Raw genomic sequence first — 18,867 nt, 5'->3', positions numbered from 1 at the left:
CACTTCAACACTACATTGTGGCTGCTTCGTCTGTAGACTTGAATCTCGGAGTGTAGTTGTGAGAGACGGACGTGAGCTGGAGCTCTGGCAGGTTCTCTCTTTCCCTGGCAATTTGTGTCTGGACATGGGATCTTTCTAAGCTTGCTTCTAAAATACCAGCACTGGGGCGCCTGGGTGGCGCAGTCGGTTAAGCGTCCGACTTCGGCCAGGTCACGATCTCGCGGTCCGTGAGTTCGAGCCCCGCGTCAGGCTCTGGGCTGATGGCTCGGAGCCTGGAGCCTGTTTCCGATTCTGTGTCTCCCTCTCTCTCTGCCCCTCCCCCGTTCATGCTCTGTCTCTCTCTGTCCCAAAAATAAATAAAAAACGTTGAAAAAAAAATTTTTTTTAAAAATAAATAAATAAAATAAAATAAAATAAAATAAAATAAAATACCAGCACTGGGGCGCCTGGGGGGCTCGGTCAGTTCAGTGCCCAACTCTTGATTTCGGCTCAGGTCATAATCTCATGGCTCATGGGTTCGAGCCCCACATCGGGGTCTGGGCTGGCAGTGTGGAGTCTGCTTGGGATTCATATTCTCTCTCTCTTTCTCTCTCTCTCACTCCCCCTCTCTCCCCTTCCCTGCTCACACTCAAACAAATACACATTAAAAAATAATAAAATAAAATCCTGCCCACATTATTGAGCTGTCATGAGAAAAAATGGAATAAAGGTATACAGTCCTTTATTAAATGTAAATATTGTTCCTCAGAGCTAGTATTCCCGTTTTATTAATATTAACTATCTCTACTATATTAATATTTGCTTTCCCCTTTGTCTCCTATTCCCCTTCCCTGACACTATAGTGGAGGAGAAGAGAAGAATGTCCCTAGAAGTGGATGCGTATCACCCTTAGCTACTCTACTTTGGTGAATTTTTTACTGATTTCATTAAGGAGCAAGCGAACTATTTTATAAAAATTCACGTTCAAAAATTACGCCCCTAGTCGAAATGACTTTTAGAAAGTCTGCCTCGGGACTGGGAGCTTCACGTGGGTAAACGAAGAGTGGCGATGCCATTTCCCAAGCACCAGGGTGTGCCCGCGTACCTGTGGAAGGGCACGACAGGTGGGAGAGGGAAGGGTAGTGGGGGTGGATATTAGGACAAGTCCCTGGTATTTTAGAATGTGCTTCTTGCTTACATCATAGTCCAACGTGCGCATGTCTGGCCAGGGGACCCCACAGAGGTCATTCGGGGACCCAGGCTGCTTTCATTTACGGTTCTACCTCGTCTTTGGTCCTTGGAGTCCTGTCCGCTCAGCTGGAGGATGACAGGAGGCACTCAGGTTCACACCAGGAGGTTCGATAGGCCGGTCTGACAGTGATACCGTTAGCCAGAGCTTGGCCGGGTCGCTGCCCCTCGGGAGCCTGAGAATCTGACCGTGACGCCCAACGGGCCGGTGCCAGCGTGCTCGCCCGGGCTTCGTACCCATCCCCTGCCCGTTAGCTACCGCCTCTGCTGCCCTCGCCTGGCGCCCCCACAGGGGAAAAGCATCCCCTAAAGGAAAAACCGTTGAGGGGCGCCTGGGTGGCTCAGGGGTTAAGCGTCTGACTTTGGCTCAAGTCATGATCTCTCGGCGGGTGGGTTTGAGCCCCGCGTCGGGCTCGCTGCTCTCAGCACAGAGCCTGCTTTGGATCCCCTCTCTCCCTCCCTCTCTGCCCCTCCCCTGCTCTCTCGCTCACTCTCTCAAAAATAAGCGTGTTAAAAAAAATCTGCACAGCAGAATGAGATCCAGAAGCCAGGTTCTAGCTGCGCGGGCCGCTAACTAGCCGCGTCTCCACTGGAAGGAACTCTACGGACGATCTACTCCTTGTTCAAGGGAGTGGGACGCCCAGGGCAAGTAACCGACCTGCCTGTGGTCATCCTCTGAGTTATTACCGTACATCATGCAGTGGCTTTGCTCCACCTGACACCTCAGCGTTAGCCGGCCCCGTTTCTGGCACGGCCCCACACTGCTTAGCCAAGGGACGAAGCTAGCCAACTCTAATTAAAACCGACCAAATCCCAGTAATCCGTCATCTCCCACGTGCTTCGAATGACGGTACCACAAGGCTGGAAGGAATTTCAATGTCGTCTTGTCCGGTCCCTCATCAAGTACTTAATCTCTACGCACAGCCGTCCGTAGTTGACCGTTCTGTCTGTAGTGACCTCTCTCAGGAGCAGCCGTTTGCTGAACGTTCCAGGTGTTAGCATTAGTTTGTACGTGTTGCTAAAATCTCTCTTACTGATAGTAACCTAGCCATCTCGTTCCTGTCGTCTCGTGTAGCTCATGTCATTTAAGTCTCCTCTACTCAGCACACTTCCAGATGTCTGTGTGATTACTAGCTCTTTCCTTCACTGATCTAAATTTCCTCAGCTCTTTTGATGGTCCTCCTCTGACACTTCCTGCAATCCGTTTGTGGTTCTTTGTTACTCTTTTCTGAATAAGCTGCAGGGCGTCACCCGAAACAAAAGAGAGTACTTTAGCAGGATCTGGCTATATCACCTCCTTCCTTCTAACTACTATACTTCTATTTATTCATCCGCAGATTGTAGTCACACAAAAAATAATAATAATTCTAGTATAGTTAACATACAGCGTTCCATTAGTTTCAGGTATACAGTATAGCGATTCGGCAATTCTGTGCATTAATCAGTGCTAATTGGGGTGGGTGGTAAGTGTGCTCTTAATTCCCTTCATTTATTTCCCCCATTCCTCCCCCCTGCCTCCCTCTGGGAACCATCGGTGTATTCTCCGTAGTTAAGAATTGGTTTTTTGGTTTGTCTCTTTTTTTTTTCCTGTTTGTCATATTCCACATACGGGTGAAGTCATATGGTATTTGTCTTTCTTTGACTTATTTCACCAGCATAATACACTCGAGCTCCATCCATGTCTCTGGCAAGATTTGGCAAGATTACATTCTTTTCAATGACTGAGCAATGTTCCATACCTTATGTATGCCATATCTTCTTTATACACTCATTTATAGGTGGACACTTGGGCTGCTTCCATCATTTGGCTGTTGTGAATAAGGCTGCAGTAAACACAAGGGTGCGATAGCTTTCTGAATTAGGGTTTCCGTCTTCTTTGGGTGACTACCCAGTAGTGAAATTACTGGATTATGTGGTAATTCTTTTTTTAGTTTTTTGAGGAACCTCCATACTGTTCTCCCCGGTGACTGCACCAGTTTGCATTCCCACCAGCAGCACATGAGGGTTCCTTTTTATTCACATCCTCACCAACACTCGTTGTTTCTTGTGTTTGATTTGACAGGTGTGAGGCGATACCCCATTGTGGTTTTGTTTTGCGTTCCCCTGATGATGAGTGATGTTGAGTATGTAGTCATGTGTCTGTTGGCCACCTGGATGTCTTCTCTGGAGAAGTGTCTGTTCGTGTCTTCTGGGTTATTTGGGGTGTGTGTGTGTGTGTGTGTGTGTGTGTGTGTGTGTGTTGAGTTGTAGATGTTCTTTATATATCTTTGTCACTAACCCTATAAGGGATATGTCATTTGCAAATATTTTCTCCCATTCAGTAGGTTGTCTCTAAATTTTGTTGATTGTTTCCTTTGCCTACAGAAGTTTTTTATTTTGATGTAGTCCCAAGAGTTTTATTTTTGCTTTTGTTTCCTTTACCTCAGAAGACATATCTAGGGAATTGTTGCTCTGGCCGATGGTCATAAAATTATTGTCTGTTCTCTCCTAGAATTTTTATAATTTCAAGCCTCACATTTAGGTCCTTAATCCATTTCAAGTTTACTTTTGTATATGATGTGAGAAAGTGGTCCCGTTTCATTCTTTTGCATGTTGCTGTCCTGTTGTCCCGACACAATTTGTTGAAGAGACTGTCTTTTTCTCGCTGCATATTCTTGCCTCCTTTGTTGAGGATTAATTGACCGTATAATTGTGGGTTTATTTCTGGGCTCTCTGTTCTGTTGATCTGTGTGTCTGTTTTTGTGCGAGTACCATACTGTTTTTATTATTATACCTTTGTCATATGTCTTGAAATCTGGGGTGGTGATACCTCCAGTTTTGTTCTTTCTCAGGAGTGCTGTGGCTATTTGGGGTCTTTTGCAATCCATACAAATTTTAGTATTTGTTCTAGTTTTTAGAAAAATGCTGTTGGTATTTTCATAGGGAATGCATTAAATCTGCAGATTGCTTTGAATAGTATGGACATCCTACAATATTTGTTTTTCCAATCCATGAGCATGGACCTTCTTTCCATTTGTGTTCTCATGTTAAGTTTTTTCCTCCGTGTTCTATAGTTTTTTGAGTAAGGATGTTTCACCATCATGGTTAAGTTTATCACTAGATGTTTTATTCTTTTTGATGCATTGGTAAATGGGATTCTTATTTCAATTTTTTTTAATGTTTAATTATTTTTGAGAGAGACAGAGCATGGGCAGGGGAGGGGGAGAGAGAGAGAGGGAGACACAGAATCCCAAGCAGGCTCCGGGCTCTGAGCTGTCAGCACAGAGCCCGACTGGGGCTTGAACTCACAAAGTACGAGATCGTGACCTGAGCCGAAGTTGGCCGCTTAGCCGACTGAGCCACCCAGGCGCCCTGGGATTGTTTTTTTTTAATTTCTCTTTCCGCTACATTATTATTAGTGTATGGAAATGCAGTAGATTTCTGTATATTGATTTGGTATCCTGCAACCTTACTGAATTCATTTATCAGTTCTAATAATTGTTTGGTGGAATCTTTAGCAATTTTTCTATGTATAGTATCATGTCTAGCGAAAGCTGTATTTCTTCCTTACCAGTTTGGATGCCTTTTATTTCTTTTTGTTGTCCGACTGCTGTGGCCAGGACTTTCAGTACTGTGTTGAGTAAACGTGGTGAGAGTGAGTTTTTTAATAGCTGTAACCACCTCAGTGACTGGTATTGGTTTTACTCTCAGGCATGTAATGAGCCGTATTTCGAGCCTCAGGTGCAAGAACATCTGGGAAGATAATGTGTTTCACTCGGTCGGGTTTTGATACTGAGTAGAGGAGAGCATACAAACTGGGTAGGCGCATGTAGCCATTTCTGTGGTTATTTAATCAGTTGAGAAAGTTTCCTTCCTAGTTTGCTACATTTGTTTTCAATGAATAGCAGTTTAATTTGATTGGCTTTTTCTTCAGTAGTTCTGGAAATTGATCATTTATTTTTCTCTTTTGTTTTGCAGTCGTGGTGAATTGCACTGACCGACCTTTCTAATGTTGTATATCATTCTTAATAATCATGATACTCTTGCTTTTTTGTTTAATCCTAGTATAATTAACATACAGTGTTATATTCGTTTCAGGTGTATATGCTTGCTTTGTTTTAATATACTGCTGGGCTTTGTTTACCATATTTTATTGGGATTTTTTAATCTATGTGCGTAAAGAAGAGAGATCTATAGTTTTCTTATTCTCGTCTAGACCGTCCACCTGCTTTGGGTTTCAGAATTATACCATTTTCATAAAATTAGTTCAGAAGTTCTCCTTTCCTATTCTCTGGGACAGTTTGTACACAGCAGAGATTTTCTGTTCCTCTCCTGGGGAGCCATCTGGGCCCGATGCGTTGTGTGTGCGCAGGTGATACTTCTGTGCAGAATTCCTTTCGTAGGGATTTGGTGCCTTTCGTTATAGATCTAATCAGATTACCTAATTCTCCTTGAGACCATTTTGGCCATTCATATTTTTCTAGGATTTTGTCACTTAGTCTAATCGCTCATTTAGTCGTGTATAGAATTCTTATAACTTTTTAATCTCTCCTGTATCGTGTTTCTGTGCCCCATGTTTTTTTTCATTTCCGATGTATTTTCATGCTTCTTTCCTAATTTTGTGAGGCTCGCTCTTTTATTCGTCTTTTTTTGGAGAATTATCTTTTAGTTTTATTAGTCCCCTTAAGTTCATTAATTTTTGCCTTACATTCTTATTCTAGTTCCTTCATTTTACGTCTTTTGGGTCCCTTATTTCCTGATCTGACCGCTTAGCTCTCACTGCTGCCTGTTTCTTACTGCCTAATGTATGCCTGTAAGATTCCAGGACTGTTCAGCTCGCTAATTAGCGCTGTGTGTGTGTGTGTGTGTGTGTGTTCAGAGTTACTAATAATACACTACTTGTCCTTCCTTGCTGCCCATCTCTCTCCGTGCGGCCTGTGGAGACATTAAGAGGTCTGACAGCTCCTGTCAGAAGCCAGGTGCACCACCCACGGTGTCTCCCTGGCACGTTCATCTTCAGAATCCCGGCGGAGGGTGGTCTGAACTGTCATTAGTGCTCATGATCACCGGCTTATCCTCTAAGCAGCCATTCCAATGCCCTGTTCTGTTTGCAGAAGCCTTTCTGTGAGTACACATGCAGTCTGTTCCGACTGGCTGGGGAGGGGGCTTCTGCTCCCCTTTCCCAGTAACTGCACGACGCTTTTTACTTACTTTTTTTTATTTAATTTTTTAAGTGAAAAAGAAATTTTTTTAAGTTTATTTATTTTGAGAAACAGAGGCAGGGAGGGGCAGAGAGAGAGAGGAGAAAGAGAGTCCAAGCAGGCTCAGCACTGTCAGCACGGAGCCCACTGCGGGGCTCGAACTCACAGACCGTGAAGACCGTGACCTGAGCCAAAGTCAAGAGTTGGACGCTTAACCGACTGAGCCACCCAGGCGTCCCCGTGCCACACTTTTTAGTCTGCAATGTATTCTCCTTGATAGAAAGACCAAAGTCAAATGGGATTCGGAGAACTTCTGATGTCTGTATGCCCCTTTCCTTTCCTTTTGCTCGAAATTGAGCTGAAACGGCGTGTGTGTTTGACCTCGAACCGTTTTGACAAACCGTATTTCGTTTTTGCCTTTGGTTTTTGTGCCGCTCTTCGTACAACCTGCCGGCATCGCCACTTCCTATCTTAACCGATGCATTTTAAACCACGTCCCCTGGAAGGTCTCCTGGTGATCCCGGACTTCCCATAACCTCTCTGCCCGCAGTGTCTTCGTGTCTAAAGTGACCCGGTCGGCCTGGGGGATCACCTCTGTGGTCCACCCAGCCCTGAAAGTGCTCGTCCTGCAGGAAAGCAGAGCTGCTTGTTGGGCCCGTGGACCTCCATGACTGAAACCCATCGATGTCCTTCCTCCCTGACCCCAGAGAACTTGCTGTGCTAGCCGTGAATTCCATGTCAAAGCAGGAAGCAAGGAAAGGGCTTAGAGGAGAAATTTATGCTAGTAGAAAGTAATTTTTTTTTTCTCAGAATGGGAAAGGGAATTTGAGAGGAAGCCTCGGAGGGGAAGCGTGGGCGCACTGGACGGAAGGCCCGTGTTAGGACCGTACGTCCTGGGCTCCTACCCTTCCCATCCATCATTCAGGTGACCTGCGTGGGTCCCCCTCGCCCTCTGAGCCCCCTGTTTGCTGTGACTAACCAAATACTGCGGTAAAACTGTCTTTCCTTTTCAGTGCAGAAGGTACAAATGAAAATGAAGTCATACGGTGCAAGACACGTGTACACCGTGAAGCATTGTACAAACACAGGGAACCATTATTACTGTGGAGAGCCCGCTCTCCACTGTTTTACAAGAGGAAAAGTGCTAACCCTGAGCCAGTTCGGTGCTGCTTTCCCTTTTGTGGTAGAAGTTACTGGTGAGCTCTCTGGCCATAGCTGAATTCTACAACTCGGCTGATTGTTTGCTCCGTTAGAAGACACGGGAAAGCCTTGCACCGATATAAAGCACCATCCCGAGGAGAAATAGAATTGTTTTTATTCACAGCGTCCTTTGTCCCGTATCTGTTATCTGCTCATGTTCAGCAGTTGGCAAACATGAGCTCAAACACACGGCTCACATTCATAATGCAGATTTCCCAGCGAGTGAAATGGATATAACTGCCTAAAGCAAATGATCGGTTGTTTCTTTAAACAGCACACACAGAGGTCTTTGCAGACCTCAGCCAAGTTCCCCTAGAGGCAACTTCACACTTGCACATCAGGGTTACAGAAAGCCACTTCCCCACCACTCTGTGGCAAGACCTCCAGACCAGATAGCCCAGCCACAGGAGAATTTGCCCTTGTGCCCAAAGGAATGGGCAAGACAAGCCCTCTTTCTCAAGGGCCTACAACCACTGGGTGTAAAATATTAACCTAATACACCATTGCAGATGCAAATCAGACATATTGCTGAGCTCACTGGGAGATTTCCATTCAAAGACAGTTGCTAACTTGGTAAGTGATTTCCTCTCCTGAGACCCAAGCTTTGAAGTGTCTCCTGGACCCCTGACCCTGGGTTTCCCACAGCACCTCAAATGCTTATCAGAAATTGCACGCATCGTCGTCTTCCCCAAATCTGGCCTTTTGACCTATGTTCCCTAGAATCAGGCTCCCATTCACCCAGCCTAGAAACTTCGACATCATCTGAGGCAGCTCCTTTCTTGGTACTCTCGTTTCTCCAGGCCTTAATTTGCTCCTCACCTCCTCCAGATTAGACTAGACTATTACAGGAATCTCTCTTTTGTGTTCCTGAACAGATTCCCCCACTTACAGAGGTGCCCGGGGGGCTCGGTCGGTTAAGCGTCCGACTTCGGCTCAGGTCATGATCTCACGGTTCATGGGTTCGAGCCCCGCGTCGGGCTCTGTGCTGACAGTTCAGAGCTTGGAGTCTCCTTCGGGTTCTGTGTCTCCCTGTCTCCCCCTGCACATTCTCACTCAGTCTCTGTCTCTCAAAAAACGAATAAATGTTAAAAAAAAAAAAAAATCAGACCCCTACTTACAGTCCCCGGCTTCTCCAACTTCATGCTGCTCTAGAATTATCTAAGCAAAATACAGGTTGGGCCGTGCCACGCTTCTGTGGGGTCCCTATCGCCTACGGAGTGAATTCCACACTTTTTCGTGTGAGATTCAAGGCTGTTCACCATTGGTCCTTGTATCATTAGGTGGAAAGCATTCGTTCAGCTAGAGATAACAATATGCGACTAAAGTGGCTTCAACAGTGAGAAATCCTGATTTTCTCAACAAGAAACCCAGAAGTCTCAGGATCAAGGACTGGCTTATTCAGCAGCAAAGCTCCAGCACCTGGATGTTTTCTGCCGTCTGCTCGGTCGTCCTCCACATGTTGGCTTTTGTCCTCAGGCTTGTACCCCCTCGAGCCCCAGGTGGCCGCTGCAGCTCACACGTCACGTCCTCCCACGTATAACCAGGCAGAAAAAATACACTCTGTCTGCAGCAAACCGTGCTCCCGAGCCCCTGGCAGATTTCCCTTCTGTCTCACCAGCATCATATCCTACACCATGCCTACCAGTCACAGGCAATACAATTATGGGGTTCGGCTTCTACAAACAAGTACTCACTCCTCGCAATCAGGCTTCTTCCCGCAAGAAAGCAAGGAAGCAGGGGAGGGGACCCGAGTGGCCACTCTTCGCGTCTGCCGGGGTTTGTGCTTAAGCAGCTGAACCCACCCACACTCCGCTGGCCCCCGGCCCCTGGGGTCATCTCCAGTCAGACCCTAGCACCTGTCGCCTTTTTTCCGTGCATTCCCTTTTCCCTCAGATCACCTGCAATGCTCTCTCCGCCTGTAGGAAGCTGGGCTGTTCCCGGCCACCGCCTCCGACGCGCCCACCAGCGTCAACCCCGCACCAGGCTCTGCGGTCCTGGTGCATTCCTCACTTTTGTTGCCTCCTGCCCTTGCGACAGTTGTACACGCGATTTGCATTCCCCGTAGCACGTGAGGGCCCTGCTCAGCCAGTCCTGTCCTTCCCGGGGCCCCTGTCGCGGTGCCTCGAACGCGACGGTCATGTTTGTCGAGTGACGTTGACCGTAAATTGCCATTTCACCCGTTTGGTCTGCAGGTCTGCGCTTCCAGCATAGTCTCCCAAGACGGGGAACAGAACGGCCTCATGGGGAGAGTGGACGAAGGTGTGGATGAATTTTTCACCAAGAAGGTGACCAAGATGGATTCCAAGTGAGTTCAGAGTCCTGTCACTAATAATACTGTTGGATTCACCTGTAAGTTCTTAAGTTGCAACTCAACTTACTGTTCCAAGGTTTGTTTGTTTTATTTATATACATTACATGGGATTTGCTCTTCGCATGGTTTGCAAACTGTGATCTCCAGACCAGCAATCCTCACTGTCAACTGGGAACTTACTGAAAATGCAAATTTTGAAGCCACTACCCCAGACCCACTGAATCAGAAACTCTGGACGTGGGACCAGGCAGTCTGTACTTTATTAAGCCCCCAGGGCACACTGAGGCATGCTTCAGTTTGCGGACCATTGTGCTGTTCCAAAATAGAGCACAGAACACAGCAAGGTATCTGTTTAGGGCTTTATCACTGTCACGACCACTTCCTGGCAGGGTGGTGAACTTTGACAGCTGACATTACTTATTTCTAAAGTCTCCTTGTTCATCATTTGAGGTCCGTGGGGGGCCCCGTAGCATTGCTAAATGGCACGGCCTCAGTAGCATCAGAATGACAACAGAAATAGCGAAGAGGCGTCAGGGGCAGCTTCCGAGATGTTTCTTCATTTTCTTATTCCTGAGTCGCGTTTCCTTAAAAGACAATTCTTCTCTGAACTTTTATTAACAGTCATTTAACCCGGGACATTCTAGGCGTTCAGCATCATTTGTAGCCAGTTATTTAATCCCCGACTGAAATGCAGATCTGTCCCCAGATACGCTCTTAACACGCATTTGTGTCTGTGAAGTGTTCTCCACCTTGAGGTCTCAGATCCAGGAATGTATTGAAACCATCCTGATAAACCGAGGGTGGGCCAGCTGGGCACAGGTAGGGAAGAAGCTGGTCCCTTCTGTAGACGGACGTGCCTTATCTTGCTTCAGCAGGGTGGTGAGTTGGAAAGAAGTGAAGTTTTTAAATCTGTAACAGTATAACTTAACTGCATGTTCTAAGCTTCAGGGCCCAATTATTTGTCTTCTTGGACACTGGCCTTGAAGCCTGACATGCTAGGAAGGGTGCTGTGCCCCCATTCTTCAAGAACCAGCTCAAATATCACTCAGTCTTTGAAGCTGTCTCACGATGGCTCCTCTCCCACCCCCTAGATTAATTGTTCTTTCTCTCCTGCTGACCCAACGCTTTTTTTTTCCTAGAATTTTTTTTTAATGTTTATTTATTTTTGACAGAGGGAGAGACAGAGCATGAGTGGGGGAGGGGCAGAGAGAGAGGGAGACACAGAATCCGATTCAGGCTCCAGGCTCTGAGCTGTCAGCACAGAGCCCAACATGGGGCCTGAACCCACGAACCGTGAGATCATGACCTGACGCTCAACCGACTGAGCCACCCAGGTTCCCCCGCCTTTTTTTTTTTTTTTTTTCTGTTAGAGCACACGTCACCCTTTGAGCGTTTCTTCGGCTTTAAATTTTTTTACAGTGTGAGGAATGGACAGATGTATTTTCAATGTAAAAGATTCAAGTGAGACCAACATAAACAGAGCCAACTGGAAAGTCCCTTTTCATGATGTGCTTTCCAGTCTTTTTTCCCCCTAGAATGCTGCTCTCTTCAGAAGCAACACCTAGGTCTTACTGTTCGTGATAACATCAGTGTCTGACAGTCTGCGGTCTGTAGTCTGCCAACAGTCACAGCTGGTTGAATGAATTTGGACCGTCTTGGCCTGTATCTCTGCAAACCGCAGACCCTCCTCCTAAAGTTCAGAAGTTGATATGTCATCAGTGGAGAGGTTTATGCAAGTTTGATCTGAACCATTTGTGTTATACCTGCTTCCGTGTGATTCCCTGTGTCCGTAGGATGCCTTCTGTAACAGGCTTTGAATGAAAGTTGGGGCAGATTTTACACGGTGCACAATCCACTCTCTACAAAGATTCTGCTCTGGGAGTATGTTCCAGTACACAAACAGAATTAGACATCAGTTTTCACCAAATAGTGATGGAATCTACTAGAAGTTTTTATTTATGTTTTTCGTTTCATTTCGTTTTATGTCTGTCAATTTGATACGTAAAGGGCTAGGCATAGGTAAATCTGTAAGCTGTATGAACAAAGTTTGGAAATCAGAGTTGTAAATGCTCATAGTTTAAAATGCCAGATGTTGTACAAGGCTTTTTACCAAAAGACACACACACACACACACACACACACACACACACACACACCTCCATTGTTTCTTTCCCCACTCCTTATTCCCCAGAGGCAATTAATTCCTATGCCTTTAGCTGTTTCTTTTTTATTTTTGCTTCCATATTCTTCAATAACATTTTTTGCTGTTTCCTGTTTTTCAGTTTTAGATAGTAAGTATGACTGTTAACTTCTCACCATACAGGATGATTTATCTCTGACACACTGTGACCCTTCTGCCCACCACACACGCTCTTTTCGTCTCCCATCTTATGTGGTTTATCATAATTGTTGGTTAGATCAGTGTGTTCACTTCATCGTGACCATGTAAATATTCATGGCTGAGTTACACCATCGTCGTGTTTCCTCTCCTTTACAGCTTTTTATTTTCCCTGCGGTGAATAATTATCCCCTTTGCATTTGCTTGGTTTTCCCTATTGCTGTCACTGCCCTATCCCACGCATCTCCAAGAAAGGTATAAATCTCCTCTCCAGCCCTTCCCCGCTGCCTGACCGACTCCATGTGGCACGAGGGGCCATTCCCCTGCTGTCTTCCTGCTGCCCTCCCTACCCTGTGTCTCCTCCTTCTTTCTTTCACTCCCTCATTTTGGTGCCTGACCGCCTCCGCGTTCCTCCTGAGAAGGGGGGCTTGGGAGGGGAGTTTCTGAGACTCCTCAAAGTCCTCCATGTTGGTTAACACTGTGACTCTGTATAGAATTCTAGATTGGAATCCATTTTACCTTAGAATCTTGACACCCTGGTCCCATTGCCTCCTGGCTTCTAGTGTTGATCCAAGAATCTGCCTTTCCGGGGAGCAAGAAAACCCTGTCCCCTTCAGGCTCCTTCTAGATGGACTAAGAATCAAATTGACATGAGAAAGATTGACAGGAGAGAGTCCAGTATGTACAGGGAATCCGCACAGACACGAAATTCTGAAGACAGTCAGGCAACGGGAGGCACGTATGTCATTCTGAACCAAGAAAGAGCAGGGGTCTGGGACTTCAAAGGGAAGGAACACAGTTCTCAGGAAGAGTAAATGTTTGGTAAACAAATGTCTGCTGGGCCACTCAGTGGCCTTCCCTCCCCATCAGCCACCCCTCATTCATAGTAGTGTAGTTGTCCGTGGTGACAGCTCTTTTCCGGGAGCAGGTCCCCTATCTAACTTCTTCTAGGCAGTTGAGGGGGAACCCAAAGTGCTTTTCCTGAATCTGTTGGGTTTTAATGGCTTTTTAACTCAAAATAATCTTCATGCCAAGGTGGCCCATCTCGAGGCAGCCTGCCTCCTCCAGATCCAGTGTCATCATGAGCCCTGATTCTGTGTGACTTATTTTTCTTTTTACTCTTTTGTGGAAGCATTTGGGATTTTTTCTTTGTTCCCAGAAATTTATGATGTTTGGCTCTGGGTAGGGTTTTTTCATTTTGTCTTAATGCATTTGCTAGGCACCGATGAACCATTTTAATCTGGAAATTCATGTCCTTTGGTTCTGGAATTTTTCTTGACTTATTTTTTTTTTTTCATGGTTTCTTCCTTTTTTCTCTGTATCCTTTTTCTTAAAACATCCATGATTCAAATTATGCATTTCTTCTATTAATCCACTAGTTTTTTTGTGTTCCCTCTTCTCTCTCATTTTCTCATTCTTTCTATTCCCTGCCCCCACTTTTCTTCACTGTCTGAAAAATTTCCTCAGCTGTATCTTCCAGTCTTGAGTCTTATACCTCTGCTATCACATTTTTCTGTTATGCTTGTTTGATGAGCACAGCAATTTTTTTCTCTTTCATTTGAAATAAGATAGGGCACTAGTGAGCTTGGAAGTTGGTGAGTGTGTTAGAGGCAGTTAGGGTCTAAGAGGACGCCTGGAGGGCAGCTGTCCCTGAGAAGCCCCCTCACACAGGAGGGGCCCAAGATGGCAGCCGGCATGACAGGAAGCGCTTACCAAATAAGGAAGAAAAGGCACAAAACCCTGCTTCCCCTTGCAATTAATGAATATTCTACTCTCTTGTTATCAACTGCAATTAAAAGATAGAGTCCCAAACCCCAGTGCACACATCTCTCACTTGAGCTCACCTACTCTCACATTTTGAGAGCGTACTTGCTTTGTTTTGTTTTTTTAAAGATTTTATTTTTAAGTAATCTCTACACCCAACGTGGGGCTCGAACTCACAACCCCGAGATCAAGAGTTGCACACTCCACCGACAGCCAGCCAGGCGCCCCTCGAGAGTGTACTTTGGCTCCAATAAACTTTCCTGCTTGTGTCACTAATCCACTGTGTTGTGTCTGCCCTTGAATTCTTTCTCATGAGGAGAGCAGGAGCATTCGGTGACGTCTTTGGGACAGGCTGGGTCAAGGGTCCAGGGTCTCCCCAGTTCATCTGGCAGCAAGTAGAGCCTGTCTACTGGGGGACTTCAATGTAGAGTACTCGTCTTCGGCCATTTTGCTGGACGAGAGTCTCCCTGACTATCAGAATCTTCAGGTCTTTTCTCTTGGGGTTGTTAGGAAATTTGATCTTCTGCCTAGAGGCTATGAACCTGGCCACCCCATTCTAGGATCCAGAATGAGAGAAAGGAGCTGAGAGTATCACTGTCCCAATATGCAGGCTTTCCTGGGATTGTATGGGAGGAAAAATAATTTTCTCTATACCCTTCTCGGTTCTTGGCTGAGATAGGCCTAGCTAGGCTGAGACCTGTAATACAAGACAGATGAACAGAAGAAAAACAAAACGGAAGTTCAAGAACATGGGGCGCCTGTGTGGTTCAGTCATTTGAGCATTTGACTCTTGATTTCAGCTCAGGTCATGATCCCAGGGTCATGGGATCGAGATTGAGCCCTGTGTCCGGCTCCATGCCTAGCTTGGGATTCTCTCTCTCTCTCTGTGTCCCTCTCCCCACCCCTAAAAAAAAGAAAGAATTTCAAAAACATGTGTACCTCCTATCCACATGGGAGAGACCCAGAAAAACTGAGTAGCTCTCCAGAATGGCCCAAGCCGCCACGTTAAATACCATTTTCAGTTAAAGAGCAAAGAAAAAACGTTGGGATGGGGGCTGGGGAACGGGTTTCGGAGCTCACCAGGAAGAGGCCTGTGAACAGGGTGAGGCTGTTGTATACGCTGAAGTCTATACCTTCTCCACTGGGAAGTTTCTAGAGATGCGGCTCTCCCCCTCTGCCTGCTCCCGAGAGGAGACACCCTGACAAAGGAGATTTCTCCCGTAGGTATAAATGCTTCTTCTGAAGGGGCAACTTCTACTCAGTTTTCAGAGCCTCTGCGGCATCTGCTATTTCTTAATCAGCCTGAAGTGATCCGTGTGCCAGAGATGCAGGTCTTGGGTGCCACGGTCCGCCACCCTCTACCTGAGCCTCGTGTTCTCACGACAGCACGCGTTCTTCAGCCGTCCTGCCGTCCGTCCCTCACCCTCCCCAGCGGGGAAACTTGGGCGCCAAGGGGCCCTTCTGGTCTCTGGTGTGGGGGGAGGGACTGAGGGTTTGGCGAGTGGGCTTCTGTGTCTCTCCCTCTCCGGGGCCTCCCCTTCCTTCTGTTCCCAGAGGTGCTTGGAGCCCCGCGCAAACCCCTCCACCTCTCGTCACCCCTCTCGTTGCTCCAGAGGTCAGCTGCCCCAAGTCTCTTACGTCCCTTGTCACTCACAACTCTCTTGGCTTCCAAAGTTTGTTGGTTTTGCCTTTCCTCCCCTCTGGGGCTTTTGCCTTTTTTTTTTTTTTTTTTTTTCTTTTTCTTTTCTTTAAACCTTTGGCTGTGATCGCTGGGGAGTCAAAGGAGCTAAAGGGGATTGGGTCTGCCAGCTGTAAGCGAAAGGCGGCAGTGAGACCTCCCCCTTGGCCCATCTCACTCACTCTTTTCCCATCCAGTCCCCCGGTGCTGAATGTTCTCTTGGTTACAACTCTCTCCCAAAGCTCACGGTCTCTGTTAACCTCTTTTGGTGGTATTCCATTTAAGAAAGGACCCGCATCTTTGGGTGGAGCACTGAGGGTGGGATCTCAAGTGTTATCTAGTGATTGTGCAAGGATTTCGGGTGCTTCTGGGGGGAATCTTGACCTTTCTGGCATCAGTCAAATTAAATAAGGCTGTTGCCCACCTCAGTCTTTGAGGAGCCAGCTTCTGAAAGTTCTTACAAGTAGAATAAATAGGCAAGTGAGCAGAGCATTTAAATACAGAAACACCTAGGAGCACCTGGGTGACTCAGCTGGTTGAGCATCCGACTTTGGCTCAGGTCATGATCTCACAGTTCATGAGTTCAAGCCCCGCGTCGAGCTCTGTGCTGACAGCTCAGAGCCTGGAACCTACTTCGGATTGTGTCTCCCTCTCTCTCTGCCCCTCCCCTGCTCGTGCTGGAAGACCTCATTCTGCTAATAGTCCCACCACCTACACCTTTGGTGGAACCTCAGTCCCCTCCCCTGTGACCCAAGATGACAACATTCCACACTTCTGTTTACCAAGTGCAGTGACTCAAATGAAAATTTTGAAATGCTTCGTGATGGTCGCCCTATAGGCCGCAAGCTCCATATTTGTGTCTTGACGGATTCTTGCTAGAACTGTAATTACAGCAGAACCCACAGGATTTGTTCTTTTGAATCGCAGGCGATCGGCAAGAGGCTCCGAGTCCCATGAGCTTGGCGAAGGAGGAGACGAAAAGAAAAAGCGAGATTCTCGGAAAAGCGGCTTTCTCAATTTAATCAAATCCCGGTCCAAAACGGAGCGGCCCCCGACGGTCCTGATGACGGAGGAGCCCTCGTCGCCCAAAGGGGCCATCCGGAGTCTGGCCTCGGACACACCCAGGAAGGACGCGAAGCCAGCGGAGCACAATGGCAGTTCTGAGCGGCTGGAGGAGATGAAAACACCCGACCCCGTCGAGGAAAGTCCAGGGGAAGACGTGGGGAAGGCGGACCGGAGTGACAGCAAGGGCAGCCCACAGGCCGGGCGGAGGTACGGGGTGCAGGTGATGGGCAGCGGTCTGCTGGCGGAGATGAAGGCCAAACAGGAGAGGAGAGCCGCCTGGGCGCAGAAGGTGAGGGCGCGTTCCTTCCGCGGGGGCGTCTCCGGGGTGGTGCCCCACTCGGCGTTTACGGGCGAGGGGGGTGCAGAACTAGCCTGTCCGGTTGCAAACAGATCCCAGAACAAAAGGCTTTTTCCAAAAGAGCACAGGGCGCCGAGGCATGGCCGTGCTCCCCTCGGGGAAACGGGCTGTCTCTCCTGAGGCCACAGTGCTTGGAGGGAAGTCCTCGGCTGATAGTCTGCGGCCTTTCCTCCCCCTGCCGAGGTGCTTCCTGTGCAAGTCAGAAGCATGGACCCCTGTTCCGGGAAAATGCTCAAATCTGGGGAGAAGACGGAGTCTGTTGAGTCCAGACAGAGACCCCAGGGTGACCAGAGTAGAACTGACAGAAGCAGAAAAAAAGACTGAAACCGGGGGTGGTGCCTGACTGGCTCAGTCGGCCAAACGTGCAACTCCTGATCTCAGGGTTGTGAGTTCAGGCCCCATGTCAGGTGTAGAGACTACTTAAAAATAAAAAAAAGCATCTAGGGCACTTGGGTGGCTGTCATTTAAGTGTTCAACTTCAGCCTAGGTCATGATCTTGCCGGTCCCGGGTTCGAGACCCACGTCGGGCTCTGTGCTGACGGCCCGGAGCCCGGAGCCTGCTTTGGATTCTGTGTCTCCCTCTCTCTCTGCCCCTCCCCAACTCACACTGTGTTTCTTTCTCTCAAAAATAAATACTAAAAAAAAAAAAAAAAAAAAAAAAAAAAAAAAATTAAAAAAAAGTTTTAAATACTGAAACCAGATTCTAATTATATAAAGATAGATCTGCTTTTCAGTTTTTTTCATAATTCGTTCCCTTTTCCAAGCCTAAAATTCCCTGCTGTACTCCAGATTTGCAAGCCAGAAGAAAAGAAAGGCAACGTACTCTGTTAGTTTTGATTGGGTACTTGACCACTGAGATATGTTGTCGTTTGCTCTGGAGAAAAACTTGATCGTTTAAAAATGGCCAGGACCCCCCAAACTCTGGCTCAGAGCATCATTTACTCTTTGAACATCTTTTAAAATATACATTGTGGGTTTTTTTCTTCCCCTCTTCTCTCTCTTTTCTCCTGCAGCTACTGGAAAGATTGCAGGTTTATTGTGGTCACGGAGATGCACATGCCCACGTGAACCCGGGTTCTGGGTTTTGTGCATTATCCCGAGCTCTTTCTTTGATGTAACTGGGTTTCCCCAAGAAAGGAAAATCGCACATCTGTTTTACTTGAAGTGTCAGAATGAAACAGTTCGCCCCAACGAACCATTGAGTTTTAGAAAGTTCTTCCAACTGTATTATATACCAGAGTGTGGAGGCTGTTTTATATTACTTGACTGATTTTTTGTTTTCATTAAATCCTGCATCGCACGGGATCTTACACCTGCTCACCATAGCCCTCCACCGGCACTGTGGTCATCCCGCGGTTTCCTAGTGATGGATCTCTCCCACCTCGCTCACTGCCCCTTACAGAAGGTGGAGAGGGCTGCAGAGGGGACCATGTGACTGCATTCTGCTAATTCAGCAAGGCAGGCACTAGTCAGAATTCTGAGACCGCATCTTTGGCAAGTCAGACGCCCAAGGAAATGTTTAAATTGCAATCTGTTTCATAGAATTTCCTTACAACGATGAACATGCTGTTTTCACTAACGAGCTGTTTATTTTATCACTGTTTTTCATTGATGAACAGCTGCTTTTTGGTAGAAAGATGGGGAGATGCTAGAGGGTTTTTTCCATGTGCTTTGGATTTGATGCATAAATTGACTCAGAGCGACAAAATTCCTATGGTTTTAGAAGTCTTAGTTGTTGGAGGCTTA

At 46.9% G+C, this 18,867-nt stretch overlaps 1 protein-coding gene across 13 annotated transcripts in view; it reads left to right on the top strand.

Annotated features, from left to right (window-relative positions):
- The window catches only part of CARMIL1 (capping protein regulator and myosin 1 linker 1), a 314,075-nt gene that overhangs the window by 276,679 nt on the left and 18,529 nt on the right, over positions 1 to 18,867 (top strand). For all 13 annotated transcript variants that reach the window (XM_058732802.1, XM_058732804.1, XM_058732800.1 and 10 more), the window contains 2 exons: positions 9,800 to 9,912; positions 16,626 to 17,052. In XM_058732802.1, the coding sequence (XP_058588785.1) occupies positions 9,800 to 9,912; positions 16,626 to 17,052 (540 nt within the window). The remainder of the gene's footprint in view (positions 1 to 9,799; positions 9,913 to 16,625; positions 17,053 to 18,867) is intronic.

This window comes from Neofelis nebulosa, chromosome 6 (assembly GCF_028018385.1).
Source record: "Neofelis nebulosa isolate mNeoNeb1 chromosome 6, mNeoNeb1.pri, whole genome shotgun sequence".
Taxonomy (NCBI): domain Eukaryota; kingdom Metazoa; phylum Chordata; class Mammalia; order Carnivora; family Felidae; genus Neofelis; species Neofelis nebulosa.
This window is presented reverse-complemented; position numbering and strand designations above follow the sequence as displayed.